At 36.8% G+C, this 22,557-nt stretch overlaps 1 protein-coding gene across 7 annotated transcripts in view; it reads left to right on the forward strand.

Annotated features, from left to right (window-relative positions):
- ZMYM2 (zinc finger MYM-type containing 2) overlaps nucleotides 1–21,662 on the forward strand; it is a 129,050-nt gene extending 107,388 nt beyond the window's left edge. For all 7 annotated transcript variants that reach the window (XM_055097125.2, XM_055097124.2, XM_055097127.2 and 4 more), the window contains 6 exons: nucleotides 1,876–2,044; nucleotides 2,264–2,415; nucleotides 16,996–17,110; nucleotides 17,763–18,014; nucleotides 18,638–18,758; nucleotides 20,788–21,662. In XM_055097125.2, coding sequence (XP_054953100.1) covers nucleotides 1,876–2,044; nucleotides 2,264–2,415; nucleotides 16,996–17,110; nucleotides 17,763–18,014; nucleotides 18,638–18,758; nucleotides 20,788–20,980 — 1,002 coding nt within the window. In that variant the 3' untranslated portion in view covers nucleotides 20,981–21,662. The remainder of the gene's footprint in view (nucleotides 1–1,875; nucleotides 2,045–2,263; nucleotides 2,416–16,995; nucleotides 17,111–17,762; nucleotides 18,015–18,637; nucleotides 18,759–20,787) is intronic.
- The last annotated feature ends 895 nt before the right edge of the window (nucleotides 21,663–22,557 follow it).

The raw sequence follows: 22,557 nt of genomic DNA on the forward strand, positions 1-22,557 counted from the left end.
TCTGATGAGATGATCAGCGGGGTTGAAGTACACAGTTTATTATTTCTGGTCTCTTTTAGGCATACCAACACACATAGAAAGACATGCTGGACAGTTTGATCATTCAGGTAGACCAAATCTACATGCATTAACAAGTGTAATTGTTATAATATTCTGTCAACTTTCTGTGTTTCTGACTTCCAACATAAAGCAGGTTTTAAAAATACCTTAAGAAAGATAGCTTTCACAAATTGTCCCCAAAAGAAAGAAAAAAAAACCGGAAAAGGGAGAGAATACTTGCAGTGGAATGAAGGTGGACTTCTGCTTGACACCAAACACAACAATTAACTCAAAATGAGCCATAGACCTAAATGTAAGAGCTAAAAATATAAAACTCTTAGAAGAAAACATAGGCCTAAATCTTAATGGCCTTATGTTAGGCAGTTTCTTAGGTAAGATACCAAACGCACAGGGAAGAAAAGGAAAAATAAATAAATAAACTGGACTACATCAAAATTAAAAACTTTTGCATTGCAAACAGTGCCATCAGGAAAGTGAAAAGGGGGCCAGGCACAGTGGCACCTGTAATCCCAGCACTTACAGCACTCAGGAAGGCTGAGGCGGGAAGATTGGTGGAGCCCAAGAGTTTGAGACCAGCCTGGGCAACATAGTGAGACCTCTACAAAAACTAAAAAATAAAAACCAGCCAGGCATGGTGGCACGTGCCTGCAGTCCCAGCTACCCGGGAGGAGGATCGAGGCTGCAGTGAGCTATGATCGTGCCACTGCACTCCAGCTTGGGCAACAGAGCAAGACCTCTCCTCAAAACAGAACTCCAGCATGGATACTTACCTGGCAGGGGAGATACCGTGATTGCAAAACTCTAGCATGGGTGACAGAGCAAGGCCCTGTCTTAAAAAAACAAAAATAAAACAATAAAATAAAAAAGTGAAAAGTACTTAAGTGTCACTCTCTATAAGGTGGAGTTGTTGAAAAGTTCTTCAGTTTCTGTTACAGTAATATTTAGATTATTAGTTTATTGTCTTATATTTATTTTCTCATCATTGGTGACTCTCACCACAGAATTTAATATGATTTTGTTGCACAAAGTGATTTATGTAGAAACATCACATTTCCTGAAATATTAATTGACTGTTGTCAGATTCAGGAATACCAGTCAGTTCAAAGCAAATACCTATATTTCATTTTTTCTTTTCTAATTTCATGACAGATTAAACAAATAACTATATTTTTATGACAGATTAAACAGATAACTATATTTGTAATTACAGATGACTGTTGTACAATGCAGTGGTTGGGCTCTGATCCCCCCTGCACAGTCACAAATTTGTGTATAACTTTTGACTCCCTAAAAAGTTAAGTACTAGTAGCCTACTCTTCACTGAGCCCCCCTGCACAGTCAAAAATTCATGTATTACTTTTGACTCCCTAAAAAGCTAACTACTAGTAGCCTACTGTTGACTGGAAGCCTTGCTGATAACAGTTGATTAACACATATTTTATATGCTACATACTGTATTTTTATAATAAAGTTAGCTAGAGAAAATGTTATCAAGAGAATCATATGGGAGAGAAAATATATTTACGATTCATTAGGTGGAAATAGATCATCCTCATTGTCTTCAAGTTGAGTAGGCTGAGGAGGAAGAGGAGAGGTTGATCTTGCTGTCTCAGGTGGCGCGATTGGAAGAGGTAGAAGGAGGTTGGAGAGGCAGGCACACAGAAAAACATATGTGTCCAAGTGGACCCCTGCAGTTCAAACCCATGTTGCTCAAGGATCAATTGTAATTTGCCTTTGTTGAGAGATGGCTTGTATAAAGTAATGAAATAATGTAGGCTTTAAAAAAGATATTATTATGGTGTTTTTTACTAATAGGGAGCCAAGAGAAAGGCTGTATCAGGATACCAGTCTCATGATGATAGTTCTGACAATTCAGAATGCAGCTTTCCTTTCAAATATACGTATGGCGTAAATGCATGGAAACACTGGGTCAAAACTAGGCAACTTGATGAAGATCTTCTGGTATTAGATGAGTTAAAATCTTGTAAGTGTTTTAATTTTGTTTCTCCTAAGTCCTATTTAAAATCAAGATTTCTGTTATTGAGTACCTTTAAATTTAAAAAACATAAATGTAACTTAAAATACCTGTAAGAATGCATTTTATTTTACTTCAGAGCTCTTACAAAGAATAACGTCAGAAAGTTTCTTAACCTTAATAAGACACTAAATAATAACAATTATTTTTTATTTTATGTATTTTTAGCTAAATCGGTAAAATTAAAAGAGGATCTACTCTCTCACACCACAGCTGAGCTTAACTATGGGTTAGCTCATTTTGTCAATGAGATCCGACGGCCAAATGGAGAGAATTATGCACCTGACAGCATCTATTACCTTTGCCTTGGAATACAGGAGGTTAGTAATTTGATGGCTGCTTTCAAGTATAACATTAATAAGAAAAGTTGTGGTAGTTCTTGTTCCTGTAGCATTATGGAACCTTTATTGACTTACCAAGAAACACATCTACAAAGTTGTATGTTTGCCGCCATTTATATATAAATGATAATCAGGATGACATTCTTTCCTTACCCATTGCAGATAAATGAATTCACATTATAAGGCATGATATGTAGCCACATCTGGCTATAGATCCATGCTGATCTACATGTAAACAGAAAAATGTCATAACTCTGTAAATAGGTCTGTTTCACTGTATGCTTCTGATGTGTTTCTAACTTGTTAAATAGTATAACTACTCATTAATTCTTTGGCTATTTCATAAAAAGAGATCATTCTTTAGGGGTAAAGATAAACTTCATCCACATGTCTATGAATTTGTTTTCTACAGTAAACATGGAGATCAACTTTAAATAATGACCTCTAGTTCTGAACAGATTCCACGATTTGTGCCCAGAAGTCAGAAAGAATCTCCAACTTCACATTCTATGTATTTTGAAATATGGTAGATGACAGGGGAGATCTCTTCAGAGTTTTGTTTGTAGGCCTAAAAATTCATTTTATTCTGCTAACAGGTGTTAGATAATGAAATAAATCACTGAAGAAAACTAGAATTGTCTTAATTTGTGTTTTATTTACTTTTTCTTTAGGATAGAAATTTGCTTAAGATTCTGTAAGTGGTGGTGCAGATATATAGTGTATGGCTATAAATCACTGTATTCAAGGACCATCATATATCTTGCAGTAGCAACCTAAAAGATACGTGAATAGGTTTACTTTTTTCTTATTCTCGTTTTATAGGTTTACATGTACTTTGAGCCTCATGCTTAGATGATAATATAGGTCCACCATTCCACAAACCTCTGAAAAGCAGAATTTTTTTTCATGAAAACACACTCAACAGTAAAACCTAACTTAAAGGATTGTGAAGCTGTTGTTGTCTTTATTACTCTTGGTGTTAATATTCGTCCATAGAACATTAACCATAGAATTTACTATAGAATTGTTAATGTTTCTAAACAAGTACAGAGTGTTTACCCACACCACTCTAGGAATATTAATGTATTATAATTATGTACATGCCCTGTTTCCCCTGTAAAATCCAAACAATGATGAATTCCAAAACGTGACTCCAGTGGTTCTGGCTGAGGGGTTGAAGACCCATGTGTGTATTTTCCCTCCTCTTCTTTTATTATACCTAGGAGGGAGGGGGAGAGTAGGAGTAGCATTTATACTGTACCAGGTGTAGATGAAATTGTCTTGGTCCTCTAGTTTCAGAACAATTTATTTAAGGAGAACATTTATATTTTAGAAATAATTCTGTTATCTAGATCAATTATTTTTTAAAGTGCTGTAGAGAGCACTAGTGTTGTGCCATATCAACTCAGCAGGAAGAGAGAGTTTGAGTTCTAGGCTCCTCTTGTTTTAATTCATTCCTACTTTTGGGGGCTGTGTTTTGGGGTTATGTATGGAATTTCATTTAGAAATTTCATTTCTGGTAGAAACAAGGCTTAAAAACATATTTAGATAATAAAACTTTTAAAATCAATAAAAACAACAAAATAAGGGGTTCTCTGCCCCACTGATCTCTAGTCTACCTAGTTCCTCTCCCTAAGGACGTGCTTTTTGCTCTTTTAGCTATTTCCCCTGGCATTACTTGCAAAATATAACTGATTTTTATATATTCATCAGTTCACTATTCTAGTAGGTGGTCTTGTTTTGTTATTTTTTAAATATATCTTAGAATTTTCTATATACACAATCATGTCACCTATGAATAAGGACAGTTTTACCTCTTTCTGATCTTTCTTTGCTTTGCTTTACTACATTGCTTGAAACCTTCCCCCATTTTTCTCTCCTGCCACCCAAACCCTAGTCCTAGTACAGTGTGGAATGGAATTAGTGATAGCAGAAACTCTTGCCTAGTTCCTGATCTTAGAGGAAAGTATTTTGTCTTTGACCATTAAGTACGATGCACCCTTTAGGGTTTTTTTTTTGGTAGCTCCCTGTTACCAAGTTGAGGAACTTTTCTTCCATTCTTAGTTGACCGAGGATTTTTTCAACTTTTTATTTTGTTGCTGAGAGTTTTTTTTTTTTTAATTATAAATGCTTATTGAATTTTGTCAACTCCTTTCTCTGCATCTATTAAGATACGGATTTTTCTTCTCCTATTAATAATGGTATGAATATAAATTAATTTTCAGACATTAAACCAGCCTAGCATTCTTGGGATAGACTCCAATTGATAATGTTATCCTTTTTATATATTGCCAGATTAGATGTGCAGATATATTGGTAATGATTTTTGCAGATGTTCGTAAGGATAAGTAGTTCAGAGTTTTCTTTTTTTTAACGATAATTTATATTTATAAAGAACATTGTTCTATGAACAACAACAACAAAAACTCAGAAAAAAAAAGTGATCAGAGTATTATTTATCACAAATAAAGCAACTAATGCCCTGGTATCTCAAAATCCTTTACAAAAGGAGATAGCTTCATAAGATCTAGTCAAGGGGTTTTTGGTATGTTACTTTGTTTTTCTTTTCATCTGCTTCCATCTTAAGCATAATTTCTTCAGCTGTAAGACCTCCCACTTGCTTATTCTTTGCTTACTTAACTTTTTGTTTGATGCTGGCCACATGAATTTTAGTTTCAGTAGAAGCTTCCTTAGGTTTCACATCTGGTTTTTCTTTAGATGGAATTAAAGTTTTGCTTCTTTGCTCATCTCTTACCGAGGGCTTCTGCTTGTTTAGCCTTTATTGCTTCCATTTGCTGCTACTGCTTCTGATTTGCCTTCGAAAAGTATTCACCACTAGCCAGTTCCTTATCAATCTGACTTTCTGGCTGTGGTGGTGGGAATGGTGTATATTCTTTCTTAACATTTTTTTTTCTTTGGTTCCTTGCATTTATTCATATTTGTATGTTTGAATTGTGGCAAAAATCTCTCCCAACTTTGTGGTTGAAATTCAGTCTTTTGCCAACTCTTTTAGTCATTAAGGTTTTAATATTATAAATAGGATGCATATTCTTCATAGTATATAGGACTACTTTTCAAACCTTTTTTAAATTTTTTTGAGATGGAGTCTCGCTCTGTCACCAGGCTGGAGCCCAGTGGCGCGATGTTGGCTCACTGCAACCTCCGCCTCCCGGGTTCAAGCAATTCCTCTGCCTCAGTCCCAAGTAGCTGGGACTACAGGTGCACGCCACCACGCCCGGCTAATTTTTTATATTTTAGTAGAGACGAGGTTTCACCATGTTGGCCAGGATGGTCTTGATCTCCCGACCTCGTGATCCACCCATCTCAGCCTCCCTAAGTGCTGGGATTACATGCGTGAGCCACTGCGTCCAGCCAGTCTCAAACCTCTTTTTTAAGTCACTAAAAGGTCCAGTGGCTGAAACTGTGTTTCCCTGCATCATAATGGAGCAAGTACATTAAGAGTTCTTCAGTGTAGATCCATTGAGACCAATAAGCCATTGTCTTTTTACAAATCTCTTTATTTCTTACTAAATAACCTATTTTAATGATGTTACATGCAACATCATCTGGAAGAATTCGCACTGCCTGTTCAAATGAAACACTCCTTGCTAACAGTTTTAGATCTCTGGTCCCAATGATCATATATGAATCAAAAGTCTTCTGTTTTTTTTTTTTTGAGAGTCTTGCTCTGTCATCCAGGCTGGAGTGCAGTGGCACCATCTTGGCTCACTGCAACCTCTGCCTCCGGGTTCAAGCAGTTCTCCTGAGGGAGGCTGGCATTACAGGTGCCCACCATCATGCCCAGCTAATTTTTTGTATTTTTTAGTACAAGTCTTTGTACTACTGTTAACGGAAGGAAAGTCTTGAGTGTTAATTGTCCAGGTTCTTGGCGTTTTGAACAAAGGATTGGACAAAATGCATAAACAACAAAGGAACGAAGCAGCGAAAGCAGAAATTTATTAAAGCAAGAAAGCACTGAATAGGGTGGGAATGGGCCTGAGCAAGTGGCTCTAGGGCTGAGTTACAAAGTCTTCTTGGTTTTAAGTACTCCTTTTGAGGTCCTTATTGGTTACCCCTTATCTGGATGAAGGATTTGGTCTAATACTAATAAAAGGCTGAGGTGAATTGGCCCCCTGTGCAGATGAAGGGATGGTCCCTGCTTGGCCCGTGGCCAGTCCAGGGCACTCTCTCTTTCCACCTGAGACCTGGCAGAAGGGAGAGGATTGTAGGGAGAGTAGCCTTTGCTATGTGGGCATGGGGAGATGGGGTTTTCCTTTCTGGTTCAGCTTTAGGAAGTTGGCATTAATTGGCCTTAAGTTCCCTGCCCCCAGGTGTTTTCCCTTGATTCACCATGAATGACTTTAATTTCTCTGCCTCCAGACCCCATCTTTCTGCCTCAGTTCAAACAGTCATGCTGCCCTGGATCCAATGCAGGGTTGCGTTAACATTGATGTTCGTTCAAGGCTTTCTGCACCAATGGCCAGCACTTTCTAGTAAGCTGCTCTGTATTTTGGGAACAAAGTTATATAATTGCTTTCCTTTAAGAGTCCTCTGGGATTGTCCTCTTTGGAAAGAGCTATTTCCTTCCAACCATCAGGAACAGTAAGGAATTCCGATTCATCTTGGTCTCTTCAGCTTCCGCTTCTGGTTATGAAATTCACTGTTTCCAGCCCCCTTTCTGGCCGGTTCAGAGAGGAAGACACCATTTTCAAATTGCTTCTGGTGGAGCTGGAAATAAACTTGAAAGTTCTCTTGTCTTTACCTGGCTTTGGTTTGAGGGTAGTAGTGGCTTCATAAAATGAGTTGGGGCTGGGCACGAGGGTTCACGCCTGTAATCCCAACACTTTGGGAGGCCAAGGCAGGTGGATCGCCTGAGGTTCAGGAGTTCTAGACCAGCCTGGCCGACATGGTGAAATGCTGTCTCTACTAAAAATACAAAAATTAGCTGGGTGTAGTGGCGAGCACCTGTAGTCCCAGCTACTTGGGAGGCTGAGGCTGGAGAATTGCTTGAACCTGGGAGGCGGAGGTTGCAGTGAGCTGAGATCACGCCGTTGCACTTCAGCCTGGGCAGCAAGAGCAAAACTCCATCTCAAAAATAAATAAATAAATAATAATTTTTAAAAAAGAGTTGGGAAATATTCCTTCCTCCTATTTTCTGAAAGAATTTGTGAGAATTGGCATTCTTCCTTAAATATGCAATAGAATTCACCAGTGAAGCCATATAGGCTTAGGATTACTTTTTGTGGTGGGGGTGGCAGGGTGTGGATGGGTGTGGTTTTTAATCACTTAATCAGTTCCTTTAGTTGATATCAACTGTTTAGATTTCCTGTTTTTTCTTGTACCACTTTTAGCAATTTTGTCTTTCAAGAAATGATGCATTTCATCAAAGTCGTCAAATTTGTTAGCCTAAGTTTGGTAATATTTTCTTACTATCCTTTCATTCCTGATACTGGTAATCTGTGCCTTCTTTTTGTTTCTTAGTTTTTTTTTTTTTTTTGAGACAAAGTCTCACTTTGTCGCACAGGCTGGTGTGCAGTGGTGTGATTTTGGCTCACTGCAACCTCTGCCTCCCAGATTCAAGTGAATCCCTGCCTCAGCCTCCCAAGTAGCTGGGATTACAGGTGCCTGCCACCACATCTGGCTAATTTTTGTATTTTTAGTAGAGACAGGACTTCACCACGTTGGCCAGGCTGGTCTTGAATTCCAGACCTCAAGTGATCCGCCTGCCCCAGTTTTCCAAAGTGCTGGGATTACAGGTGTGAGCCACCATGCCCAGCCTCTTTTTGTATCTTGAACAATCCAGCTCAGGAATCAGCCAACTTTTTCGTAAAGGGCAAGATAGTAAATAATTTAGGCCTTGCAGACCAAGAGGTAAAAATTTAGACTGTAATATAGCTACTTATATATAACTGCTTTAAGTTGTAACCATTTATAAAAGAATAAAAAACAATCCTTAGCTCATAGGTTTGTGGGATTGGGCCCATGGAGCTAGCTAGGTCTGTATAGTTGGCCTAGACACTCATGTAGCTAAAGGTGTATCATTTTAATTTTTCTCTTGTATTGAGTCTGAGTTGTATTATTTCCTTTCTTAATTTGCTCTCTTTTTATCCAGCTTCTTAAGATGTAAGCTTAGATAATTGATTTTAGTGTTTCTTCTTTTTCAGGAAAGCATTTAAAACTAAAATTTTCCCTAAAACTAGTTTACTTACATCACGAATTTTTATATGTTGTGTTTTAATTTTCCTTGACTTAAGGAAAATGGTATCACAGGAAGTTGAATCTCTGGATTGCCTTTTATTAAATGGATTATTTAAATAATTAGGACTTCAATACCGTTAAGAGGTTTTGAGAGCTAAGTGGATTGTGTAATAAATTAGTATGTCTTAAATAGTTTTTTTCTCTCAGTTTTTGTTGTAGCAAAATATACATAACATAAAATTTACGGTTTTAAGCATTTTTAAGGGTGCGGTGCAATGGCATTAAGTACATTCACATTGTTGTGCAACCAGCATCACCATCTATCTCTAGAACTCTTTTCATCTTGCAGAACTGAAACTCTGTACTCATTAAATAATAACTCTCCATTTCCTTCTCTACTGAGCCCTGTAAGCCACTTTTCTACTTTCTGTCTCTATGATTTTGACTACCATAGGCACCTCATATAAGTGGAATCATGCAGTATTTGTCCTTTTTAGTCTGGCTTATTTCATGTAGCATAATATACTCAAGGTTCATCTGTGTTGTGTAGCATATATCAGAATTTGTGTGTGTGTGTGTGTGTGTGTTTGTGTAAGAGAGAGAGAGACAGGGTCTCACTCTGGCACCCAGGCTGCAGTCCAGTGGCATGAACTTTGCTTAGTATACCCTCAACCTCCCAGGCTCAAGTGATCCTCCTGCCTCAGCCCTTTAAGTGGCTGGGAATGTGGGCACGTACCGCCATACCTGGCTAACTAACTTCTTCTCTATTTTTTGTAGAGATGGGGTTTCGCCATGTTGACCAGTCTGGTCTCGAACTCCTGGGCCCAAGCAATCCATCTTCCTCAGCCTCCCAAAGTGCTGGAATTAACAGGCATGAGCCACTGTGCCCGGCTTCCTTCCTTTTTTTTTTTTTTTTTTTTTTTTTGAGACGGAGTCTTACTCTGTCGCCCAGGCTGGAGTGCAGTGGCGCGATCTCAGCTCACTGCAAGCTCCGCCTCCTGGGTTCACGCCATTCTCCTGCCTCAGCCTCCCGAGTAGCTGGGACTACAGGCGCCTGCAACCACGCCCGGCTAATTTTTTGTATTTTTAGTAGAGATGAGGTTTCACCGTGTTAGCCGGGACGGTCTTGATCTCCTGACCTCGTGATCCGCCTGCCTTGGCCTCCCAAAGTGCTGGGATTACAGGCGTGAGCCACTGCGCCCGGCCTTCCTTCCTTTTTAAAATAGGTTCCTTATGTATTGATGAATGTTTTATCAAAAAGTTGTTTTACTACTAAACTGCACATTTAAAAATGGTTAAGATGGTAATTTTTTTGTTCTACAGTTTACCACAATTTTTAAAAATTGTGGAATATCTATTTTTATTATTGGATACATTTTCACAGACTCGTTTTCAAAGACTGTGGTATTTATAAGCAGCTTTAAAAGTAATCCTGAAACTCAGTGTAAAGATAAGATAACTAAAGTAAACTTTCCAGAAATCAGTGCTGTTTAATGTTAGTTCAAGATGTGTACAGAAATAGAAGCTATTTTTGGAAGAGTGTGCATATTTTTCTGTCTGTTGGATTCATTAGTTTTGCTCACAGCTGACAATAAAGATACAGTTGACAGGAAGTATGATTTTCTTCCGTATGTCTATGGAAGAAACAGTATCTTTTGTTGTAAGGACTAAGTCTTATGAATGTATACTGAAGTAAATAGTCACTTCTGTTTTGTACATTGAAAAATTAAACATAATTGTAAGTAACTGGTACTGTATGAAAGGGGAGCTCGGCCTTATTTTTTCTTGTTTTGTTTGTTTGTTTGTTTTTCTTACTCTTTCTCAAAGTAACTGACTTTCCTCCACTGATTTTGTATAAGGAACGGTGGTTATTGTTAAATGTTCACATAATATGAAAATGTTTGAGGAAGAAGGAAAATGATAGGAAATCCTACGATAACCATCATTAACATTTCATGATCATTCTTTCATACACTGTTTTACATATGTGAACACATATCCGTCATACTAAATTTATTATGAACAGAACTACAGACACTTTTTTTTTTTTTTTTTTTTGAGACAGAGTCTCTGTCGCCCAGGCTGGAGTACACTGGCGCCATCTCGGCTTAATGCAATCTCCGCTTCCTGGGTTGAAGCAATTCTTCTGCCTCAGCCTCCTCCCAAGTAGCTGGGATTACAGGAATGAGCCACCATTCCTGGCTAGTTGGGTTTTTTTTTCCCCCCACCCCGTAGAGACGAGGTTTCGCCATGTTGTCCAGGCTGGTCTCAAACGCCTGATCTCAGGTGATCTGCCCACCTCAGCCTCCCAAAGTTCTAGGATTACAGGCATGAGCCACCATGCCAGCCACTTTTTTTTCTTTAATCTCCCCACCTTATCACTGTTAGCTAGATGTGTATATTTCTGTTTTTCATGAATGTGATGAAAGAGATAGTTTTGTCAGCTAGGAACACTAGACCATATTATATACTTCTACATCTTACTTTCTCTTCATCTACTTCCCGGTAAATTGTGGCAGTCCCTCTAAGTCAGCAGGAACAGGCCTAACTATGTATGTATCTCATTGTGTGCTATATCACAATTAATTTAGTAATTTCCACAATGATGAGCATTCTCTTTGTTTTATGAAATTTTGCTGTTATAGACAGTGTATACTTTCCTTCCTCCTCTGCTCCCCTCCTGCCCCACACAAATCTTCTATAATTATCCTGAAGAACTGATGCATTTGTTTCTGAGATATGATTCCAGAAAGGGTATTATTGGATCTCAAGAAAAGTATATTTTTTATTTTTAAAGATATTAACAGATTTCTTTCCCAAAATGTTTGAGGATCTTTTTGTGTTTATTGACCATTTGCTTTTCTGTGAATTGCCCCATCGTTTATCTTTTTTAGTTTGTGAGTTTCTTGTTTATTATAGACAGTCTTTGTCATTTTTCCAAATTTTTCTCCAGCATTTTTATTTTTTACTTTCTACTTGTTAAGTCTTTTATATGGAGGTATGTGTTTTTTAAGAAGAAAGAACTTTATTTACTAAATTAAAAAATATAGTAAACTCAGTGTGGCTTGTTAATTTAATTTGTATGTAAATGGGTAGTTTTCAAATAATTAAATTCTATTAAAATACATAGAGGATTTCTAAGCTTATTTAATCTTTATTCAGAGGAATTTAAGATTTATTTTTTATTTTATTTTATTTTTTTTGAGACGGAGTTTCGCTCTGTCGCCCAGGCTGGAGTGCAGTGGTGCAATCTCGGCACACCGCATCTCCGCCTCCCAGGTTCAAGCGATTCTCCTGCCTCAGCCTCCTGAGTACCTGGGACTACAGGCCACCATGCCCAGCTAATTTTTGTGTTTTTAGTAGAGACGGGGTTTCACCATGTTGGCCAGGTTGGTCTCGTTCTCTTGATTACAGGCGTGAGCCACCACGCCTGGCCTCTTTATTTTTTAATAGCAGTGATGAGGTTGATTCAGGCTATTTGAAACCTTCTTTCATTGGTTAATTTAGCAAACATTAAGTGCTGTTGTATGCTGGATACTGGACATTGGAGTAGGCTTTGGAGACTGAGATAAGCATGTTGACAACTTACATTTACTGACTGTTTACTGCTTTCCACACACTATGCTACGTGCTTGATGTGTCATTCAGTCCTCTCAACAACTTTACTATAATTATCAGCATTTTTTAATGAGGAAGTAAAGTTACTTGCCCAAGTTACACAGCTCATAAATTTTGAATCTCGTGAGCAGTTTGAATTAAAAGCCATTACAATATGTTCCACTGAAAGAGTTGAAATACACAGACAAATAATATTTAAATAATGTTATGCTCGTGGTGTATACAGACTTGGTAACACAGAATTGGGACCAATTAATTCTACCTAAGTATATACAATGAAAAAGTATAGGAATTTAGATGACACTGAGTTTTAAATTTTAAATTGAGTTTTGAAGTACATATAGAAATTTATTCAGCAAAGGGATGAGAGAGGGACAATGGCAGTACAAGGGCACAGTTTACCAGGAACTACTTAGCCTGGCTGGAATGTATAATGTGAAGTGGAGAAAGCTTTGGGGTATTGAGGTTGGGGGCTGCGGTAAGTAAGAGTCATACCACAAAGGCCTCTATTCCTTGATAAAATGTTTAGATTTCATCTTTATCCAGGGAGAAACATGAAAAGGTTTTAAGGTTTTTTTTTTTTTTTTTTTTTTTTTTTTTTTTTTGAGAGGGAGTCTTGCTCTGTCACCCAGGCTGGAGTGCAGTGGTGTGATCTGGGTTCACGCCATTCTCCTGCCTCAGCCTCCCGAATAGCTGGGACTACAGGCGCCCGCCACCACGCCCGGCTAATTTTTTGTATTTTTAGTAGAGACGGGGTTTCACTGTGTTAGCCAGGATGGTCTCGATCTCCTGACCTCATGATCCACCCGCCTCGGCCTCCCACAGTGCTGGGATTACAGACGTGAGCCCCACTGCACCTGGCCAGTTTTAAGTATTTTTAAAGATGATACTTGAAATTTTTTTTTTCTTGGGCGTAGCATCTGAAAGCTGGAATATTTTCATTGAAACACAAATTATTGTGCAGAACTACTGATTGATAGCTTAAATTAATGGTGGATTATTTTATATTATTAATGAAGCTTTATTCATATAACGTTTAATAAAACAACTGATTTGAGAGACTTAGAAGTAGAATCTATCTAATAGCCCTCAAATTATGAATGTCTTATATTCCCAATATTTAATTTTATAAATTGTTATGTATATTGTTTGCACACAGTGTTTCTTGCTTTAGCTAGCTCTCCGAAACATTTGACCATATGTTTGTCATATTAGTGACAATACTTGTCTGAACAAACATGCCAATAGTCTGAACATATCTAAAATACATGCTTTTCAATTCTCTGTTAGCTGTGTTTTATGAGATTTTCATTTTGCTTCTCAAGTACTAGTACCATAATTTCTGTTTAAGTAGATATCTGTCAACGTGCTGCTTTGCCCTGCAAAGCATTTTTTATCCATAAGAAACAGGGCCTTTGAAATGTGGGTAGTCTGAAATGAGAAGTGTTCTGAGTATAAAATATATACAAGATTTCAAAGAATTGGTATTTTTAAAATGTTAAATATTTTTATATTATATGTTGGGATTACATGTTTTGGATATATTGGGTTAAGTAAAATATTATACTTTTTAACTTTTAAAATGTGGCTACTAGAATAAAGTTAAATGTATAACATGTTACATTTTTATCATTCAGTACTGCTCTTTACAGATGTTCCAAAATTATTTAGGGAACTCTAGTTTTCTCATGTATAGTCCCAAAGAAATCTAAGTGAAATGAGAGACCAGTAACTCTTAAAAAAGGAATTTATATTAAAAAAAAAAAAGATACTTTTATTGGCTGGGCGCGGTGTCTCATGCCTGTAATCCCAGCACTTTGGGAGGCTGAGGCAGGCAGATCACAACGTCAAGAGATGGAGACCATCCTGGCCAACATAGTGAAACCCCGTCTCTACTAAAAATACAAAAATTAGCCGGGTGTGGTGGCACGTGCCTGTAATCTCAGCTACTCGGGAGGCTGAGGCAGGAGAATCGCTTGAACCCTGGAGGCGGAGGTTGCATGAGCCGGGATTGCACCACTGCATTCCAGCCTGGCAAAAGATTAAGACTCTGTCTCAAAAAAAAAAAAAAAAAAAAAAGAATTCAAATCCCATAATTGAAGACTTTCTGTGATGATTTTTTTTTTAAGAAATCTACTCTTCAGACAGGCCTATTCTATCTATAAGTTGCTGCTCTTCTTCACAGCTTCTCCTTTGCCTCTGTTCCTGAAACCACACACAGGATTTCTTCTGTAGATTCTCATTGGTTGCAAGGGCTTTGGTGCTAAGGGAGCCATATGTGTATAGATTAGATGTTTGTAAGTTGTGACTGCCTATGGTGGAAAGTAACAGCAACAATAATATGGCATTGCTTCCCATACTACCACAATGAGTAATAAAACATTTTGTAATTCATTCTGTAACAAGAACAGCAGATCATTTATCATGGATTGCCTAGAGAAACCTTTTCAGGAGGATTAAGTGTTCGCACTTCATTTAGGAACTGCTTTTAGTAGAGCTGAGTTGGGAACTTAGTTTTTGGTTTATTATTGCTAAGGTTCTAAATGTTACATAGAAATTTTCTCTTTGTACTAGATTTACAGATGAAAATAATTATTTCAGAATCATTTCCCTCATTTTTTATTACACATGTTGCTTTATGATAAAAGCAAAAAATATAAATTGCTATTCTAAACTTGGGGATTTTACTTTAGTGATTGTTTTATGTAATACCCAACTAAGTTTGTATATTTAGAAATCCAGGAACAATGCAAAAGTTTATAGTCCCGTTAAATAGCTGGAATCGTGATGTTATATTTTAAGCAATCACTGCTGTTCTCATTCATAACAATGAGGATCTCCAAGTAGTTTAGGAAATGCTATTTTTAGAGCATCAACCCTTTAACCCAAAAGCAGGGGAGAAACCTAGCATTGTCACTTTCTTGATTTGCCAGGCTTTTATCAGTTGGTCTATCATTGTATTTGAAAGACATTAATTAGGAGTTTTTGTTCTACTATTTTAGAATTTTGCTGACTAATATTCCTTTGACTAGTTTGAATAACATTGGATCAACTCAGATGATGGCATTCTTATGTTTTGATTAGTGTATACATGGTGTACATTTTTTCTTTTACTTTTCACTTAACCTGTTCTTTTATTTAAAATAGGCTTTTTGTAGACAGCATATTGTCGAACCTTGCCTTTAAAAAAATTGAATCCGACAATATCTGTCTCTTTTTTTTTTTTCCTTGAGACTGGGTCTCGGTCTGTCCCAGGCTAGAGTGCAGTGGTGTGATCTCATGGCTCACTGCAGCTTTGACCTCCCAGGCTCAAGTGATTCTCCTGCCTCAGCCCGTCAAGTCGCTGGAGCTATAGATAGGCACATGCCACCACGCCTGGCTAATTTTTGTATTTTTTGTAGAGACGGGGTTTCACCATCTTGCCCAGGCTGGTCTTGAACTCCTGAGCTCAAGCTGTCTGCTTGGCTTGGCCTCCCAAAGTGCTGAGATTACAGGCGTGAGCCACCACTCCCACCCCAGTGTCTGTCTTTTAATTGCTGTTTAGACCAGGGACCAACAGACTTTTTAAATAAAGGACCAAATGGTACATGGTTACAGGTCATGCTTGTATGTCATGCAGACATTCAACTATGCTGTAACATGAAAGCTGCTGTACAGTATGCAAATGAACCAGTATGTCTGTATTCCAAGAACACTTTATAAAAATAGGCATGGGCCAGATATGGCTCCAGGACTCTAGTTTCCTAACCTTCGCTTAGTGTAATATGATCACTGCTGTCATTGAATTAAGATCTGTTATCCTTCTGGTTGTTTTGTATTCTATCTGTTCTTTGTTTTTCCATCTTTTTCTGCCTTCCTTTGAATTAATATGTTTTGTGATTCCACTTTATTTCCACTATTGGTTTATTATTTGTACCTCTTAAGTTTTACTTGTTACCTTAGGTTTACAATCTGCATCTTTAATTAACATGTCTACATTCAAATAATATTATATTACTTCACATGTAGTTTAAGAGCCTTAGAACAGTGTACTCCCAATTCTTGCCTTCCATTCTTTGTGCTGTTATCATATAATTTTATGTTATTTTCTCTTTAAGTCCCACTAATGTTTATACTTTAAATGATTCTGTAACCACCCTCACTGTTAAGATTTTTCTAGGTTTGTGACAGTAAGTTACAAGATTCATAAATTTGCACTGTTTTACAGATGGAGAATTAGGAATATAGAGACAATAAGAAAAAAGCGTTAGCCTGACAAAGTCAGAGTGCTAGAAGAGAGCTTTCAATAGCTACAGATAACATTTCCTCTCATTCTTACCACTCAGTGTTTTTCTTTAATCATTACCTTAATTATAACTCTTACTTTATAAGAAAAAAAACTAAAAAGAAAAAAACACTTTTATTTTAAAATTTACATTTTTCTTCATGCACTATATAATAAACACGGGAGTCAAATATTCTTTTTTTTTTTCTGTCTGACAGACTGAAGATTGTCATCCAGTTTTTACATTCTTGATTCTGGGGTGTGTATTTCAGCTTTGAGTGTTTCAAGCAACAGATTTGTTGATAATTTATGATTCTTTATAATTTCTAGGTGCATACATAAAATCAGTCATGTTTTAGTATGCATTTCAAAGACATAAAGCTTTATTTTTTTCTTAAGAAATACGGAGTGTAATATGTTTACTATAATTAGCTGATTTTCTTTCAAGAAAGTTTGTGGGGCTTTTTTTTTTTTTATAGTATTTGTGTGGAAGTAATCGAAAAGACAACATATTTATTGATCCTGGATACCAAACATTTGAGCAAGAATTGAATAAAATACTGCGAAGCTGGCAACCAAGCATACTTCCAGATGGTAATGCTATTTTCAATAAAGGTGTTGCTCTCTTGATATTAGGATTGTTATTTTTACAGAGTATGTTTGAAAATATTATAATTAAGTCACTTAAATTAGATAACATTTTCTGAACACTTACTCTTGAGCTCATCTGCCTTTCATCTCTTGTTGAATTAGAAACAAATGTGGTCAATAACTAGTGTTTATGAAGAACTTTGTAAGAAATGTAATCTACTTTCTCTGGAGTATGAGACTGGATGTTCATGTCTTAAGCCTTCCAGTGGAGCTTCTGATGTAAATTTCTCTTAAACCACTGTTTTCAATCCGTGAAGAAAATGTGTATGTATGTGGAGTCATCAATTTTTTTCAGGAATTTAAATTCCTGAATTTTAATTTTAAAAGGATTTACACTGTTTTCTGACCACTGTTGGCTTGTCCTACTGAAGAACAGAAGCAAACATCCAGTCCCTTATTCCATAGATAATAGTTCCATAGTAGCCTCTGTGTTGTTAAAGAGGTGCATAGGTAATTCTAGAATTATTCTAGTTGATCTAATATGAAAGGAGAATTGGTATAGATTTGTCCTTAAATTAACTGTGTCTGCTTCTAGATGGTTAAATGAAAACTTTTATTTATTATAATTCTTTTAAAATAGTTCTCTCTATTTAAGGGTCAATATTCTCTCGAGTTGAAGAAGACTATCTCTGGAGGATAAAACAACTAGGATCACACTCTCCAGTAGCTCTTCTGAATACACTGTTCTACTTTAACACTAAGTATTTTGGCCTGAAAACAGTGGAACAACACTTAAGACTTTCCTTTGGCACTGTGTTTAGGCATTGGAAAAAAAATCCTTTAACGATGGAAAACAAAGCGTGTCTTCGATACCAAGTGTCTTCCTTGTGTGGAACAGATAATGAAGGTAGTGTAACAGATTTCTATTTTTATTTTTATTTTTAAATTTTTTTTGAGACAGAGTTTCACTCTTGTTGCCCAGGCTGGAGTGCAGTGGTGCAGTCTCGGCTCACTGCAACCTCCACCTCCTGGGTTCAAGCAATTCTCCTCCCTCAGCCTCCTGAGTGGCTGGGATTACAGGCAGGCGCCACCATGCCTGGCTAACTTTGTATTTTTAGTAGAGACGGGGTTTCTCCATGTTGGTGAGGCTGGTCTCGAACTCCCGACCTCAGGTGATCCGCCCACCTCAGCCTCCCAAAGTGCTGGGATTACAGGCGTGAGCCACCACGCATGGCCCAGATTTCTATTTTGGGATTGTCTATGGTAGGGATATCCAAACCTTGCCTTACTAAAGACCACCTGGGTCACTTGTTAAGAACCTAAGGACTGTCAATTTTATAAAATAAGACAACCTATGTCTTAAGATGTCTCAGTTCCTTTTGTTTGAAAAATTGTACATTACCAGAAGCCATAACTTAAAACTCCAAGGGGCACCTGGTCCTATTCTTTGGTATAACAGACACTAGGAGTGATGTTTATATCTTTCTTCAAGATTAGTTTAGGAGGTTTATTTCACTTTTATTTTTTAAGATAAAATTACTACTGGAAAAAGAAAACATGAAGATGATGAGCCAGTATTTGAACAAATTGAAAACACAGCCAATCCTTCCAGATGTCCTGTGAAAATGTTTGAATGCTACTTGTCTAAAAGGTGAGTGTTAATGATACTTAACTTTTAAAAATGTTGGTAGAAGTTGGCTGGTTTAAATTTAACGTTACCAAGAAGTGACTTTTTTAGAAGGATTCTTTCTCAGATTTCTTCTCTCTCAGTTATACCCAAGTTCATTCAGTTATAATCTTTTATTTTGAAATACCCAGTTTATACATCATACTTAGAGTTTAAGCATATGTTAAGAAATCACTCTCTACTAATGAAATTTCTACTGCTGTCATTTTCTTTTGGAGATGGGGTCTTGCTCTCTCACCGAGGCTGGAGTACATAGCTCATTGCAACCTCAAACTCCTGGGCTTAAGCGATCCTCCCACCTCTGCCTCCTGAGTAGCTGGGACTGCAGGCATGTGCCTCCATAGCTGGCTAATTTTTGTATTTTTTGTAGAGACAGGATCTCACTGTGTTGCCCAGGCTGGTCTTGAACTCCTGACCTCAAGCCATCCTCGTGCCTCAGCCTCCCAAAGTGCTGGAATTACAGGCATGAGCCATTGCGCCTGTCATTGTCTTTTAAATTACAGCAATTCCAATGACAGCAAAGCAAGGGACACAAACTTTTTCTTAAATGGTCAGATGGTAAATATTTTAGGGTTTTGGGCCTATAGAATCACTATTGTAACTAATCGGTTCTCTTGTGACTAGAAAGCAGCCATATACTATATATAAATTCATGGCATGTGGCTGTGTTATAATAAAACTTCACATAAGCAGGTGGCTGGCTGTAGTTTGCCAATGCCCGGTGTAAAGGTATGCTCAAAGGTAGTATAGATAGGTGGAAATGTAAGTGAAGTATTTACATTTAAGAGAAAACAGTCAAGCAGGTATGAAAAATGGAATCATGTTCTGGAATTTTTTTTTCCCTCAATCTCAGACCAACAGGCATTTAAAAAAGTTTAAGCCAATAAAACGTTTAGAGACCATAGATTATTTTATGCTTGCCTGTTGTTTTAAGTAAGCACTCTCTAATTTTCAGAAGGTCAGCATGAATTCAAAATGTACTTCCCTGTTTAAACAAATTTATAAATCACAGGTCCCCAGGATGGCCCTCAAGGACTTGTAAAAACAATAGTATCATGTATAGGATGATATTAGTACAAGTTGAATGTGCCTTATCCAAAATGCTTCTGACCAGAAGTGTTTTAGATTTCAGATTTTTTCGGATTTTGGAATATTTGCATATACATTATAAGATGTCTTAGGGCTGGGACCCAACTCTAAACATGAAATTCATTTATATTTCATATACACCTTATACATGTAGCCTGAAGATAATTTTATTTATGCATAGCCTGAAGGTGATTTTATTTTCCCCTTGGGGTTGCTGAATAACCTGTGTGTTATGTGCCTGTGTTTTGGGCACGAACTCCTCACATGAGGTCAGGTGTGGAACTTTCCACTTTTGGTGTCATTTTGGCAAAGAGTTTCAGATTTTGGATTTTTGAATTAGGGATGCTCAGCCTGTATTTCTCACCATGGTTTAGGGTAGTCCTATTTGGCTGCAATAGTGTCAGGGTCTTCAGTTGGTAGTAACTATTTGTTAGTAGGAAATTCCTATCTCACTATTACCTTGTTGGTATTTTAAAAATTAAGTTTCTATTATGTAATGCTGTAAGAATTTTTTTATTTTATGTGCTGCCATACATATTTCATCAATTCTGAGACATTTTCACATTTCACTATTTCTGAAACTGGGATGCACAGTTTAAATTGTTGCATCTTGAAATCATAATTGGCAGTGTTTCACTTGCTTAATGGTAGCATTAAAATAATGAGTGGTGTGTCTATTGATAGTGTCTTGGATTTAGTGAAGTAGAATTAAAATTGTGGTGGGAAATAACCTCTATCTCAGAAAATAACTTTGAGAATATTTTAGTGACAATAATGGAGACAGTGGGGCATAGGGTCTGGTCATATAACGTGATTAATGGGGTCTGAATTATTCTTGAAAAAAGAAAAAGTTGTGGAAATTTTGTGAAACTGACTTTTTCTCTCTTTCCTCCCGCCTCCAAAGTCCACAGAATCTTAATCAGAGGATGGATGTTTTTTATTTGCAACCAGAATGCTCTAGTTCTACAGATAGCCCTGTCTGGTATACGTCTACTTCACTGGACCGAAACACCTTGGAAAATATGCTTGTACGGGTTCTTCTAGTAAAAGATATTTATGATAAAGACAATTATGAACTGGATGAAGACACAGACTAAAAAGGAACGTTGCAGAAGCAATCGGGATAAAACAGCATTAGATAGTCATGCTGCTAGATCTTTATTATGGAAAACATTTCAAGTTTACTCCTTCTGTTTTGAGTTTTGTAGCAGTGTACCCACGCTGGGTATTACCATGTAAATAATCTGTGAGTGAAAGTTGCCATTATTCTATGTAGTGGTTTTAGGATACTTAACAAATACATTCAAATTCTTTTTTTATTATTATTTATTTGATTAGGTATGTTTGTAACTTTTTACATTACAGAATATGAATGAGAATGTGCCATGTATAATTTTTTTCTTGTAGTAAGAAACATCCATATTGCACAACTCTACTGTTGCAAAGCTTCCTTGGAAGGGGGCTCTTTTACTGGGTTCTTAACCAGATGGTTGTGTATGGGTAGCACTACTAAAAGTTTAGAACTTGCAGTGTCTTTCAGAATTTTTAAAATAAACTGTAAACTAATAGGCTGGGGTTTTTGTTTTGTTTTGGGGTTTTGTTTTGTTTTGTTTTACATTTTAGTTACTGAAGCCTTACAAGGTTATGTAGAGAGATACCATCTTCTGTACCAAAAATAGACAAGAGAATGCTGTCAATATTGGTGTACTGTAATGTGAATCTATACTGGTGAAAACAATTTTTTGTTCCCCTTATTAAAACCTTAGTGTCCTTTTCTCATTTGTGGCTTTCTGCATCACCCAATCAATAAAAAAAAAATATATATATGTATATATATGTATGTATGTGTGTGTGTATATATATATATATATATATAAATGATTGTAAGTTGAAAACAAGATCATCAAGACATTTCCTTTGTAAAAATGTCTGGTGAAAGTATAAAATTCTGTTTTCTTCTATGCCAGCCATAAGTATCTGAAATCCTCTTCATTTATAGAGGTTTGATTTTTATTTCTTTTTTTCCCTCTTAAGGATACAGATCATGCTGCAATGTTACCTGTGTAGTACTCTAAAACTTAGCAATTTTATCAGAATTCTTGTGCCTGTTTACATTGGATAAAATTGTTTTTAGAAATTCCACTCCTGAAATAGTTACAGAAAGTCAAGCTATGTTAAATAAGATAGGATCACATTTTATAATGAAGATTACCAGTGTAGTAATTCTGATATTGCAAATGATTGAGGAACAAACAAAGAAACTAACAGAGAAAGTCAGTCTCAGAGGAAATCCCATTTAATGTTAGATTGTTTGGCTTTTGAAATTACTTCTTATAGAAGATTGCATTAAAAAAAAAACTTTGTGCTTCTGCATAGCAATTTATCCATTCAGACCTTTTCTTTTAGAATAAGGAAACTTAAAATCTACTTTCTAAAGACTGAACAAAGTGCTAGCTGCAAATTATCTTGAAATCATTTGGCTGTTTTCTAGCATGTGTGTAATCATGTTTTCTTCTGATTCCTGAATGACCATGGTAGCATTCGTGTTTAGAAATTGTTCAGGGGAAAATTGAGCTATTTTCCCTAGTGGCTAGCAATTGCTACACATCCTTAGATACTCCTCTCTCCCATAGGATAAATGTTACAGCACACAAAAGAAATTTTCTCAATTCTG

This window comes from Pan paniscus, chromosome 14 (genome assembly GCF_029289425.2).
Source record: "Pan paniscus chromosome 14, NHGRI_mPanPan1-v2.0_pri, whole genome shotgun sequence".
Taxonomy (NCBI): domain Eukaryota; kingdom Metazoa; phylum Chordata; class Mammalia; order Primates; family Hominidae; genus Pan; species Pan paniscus.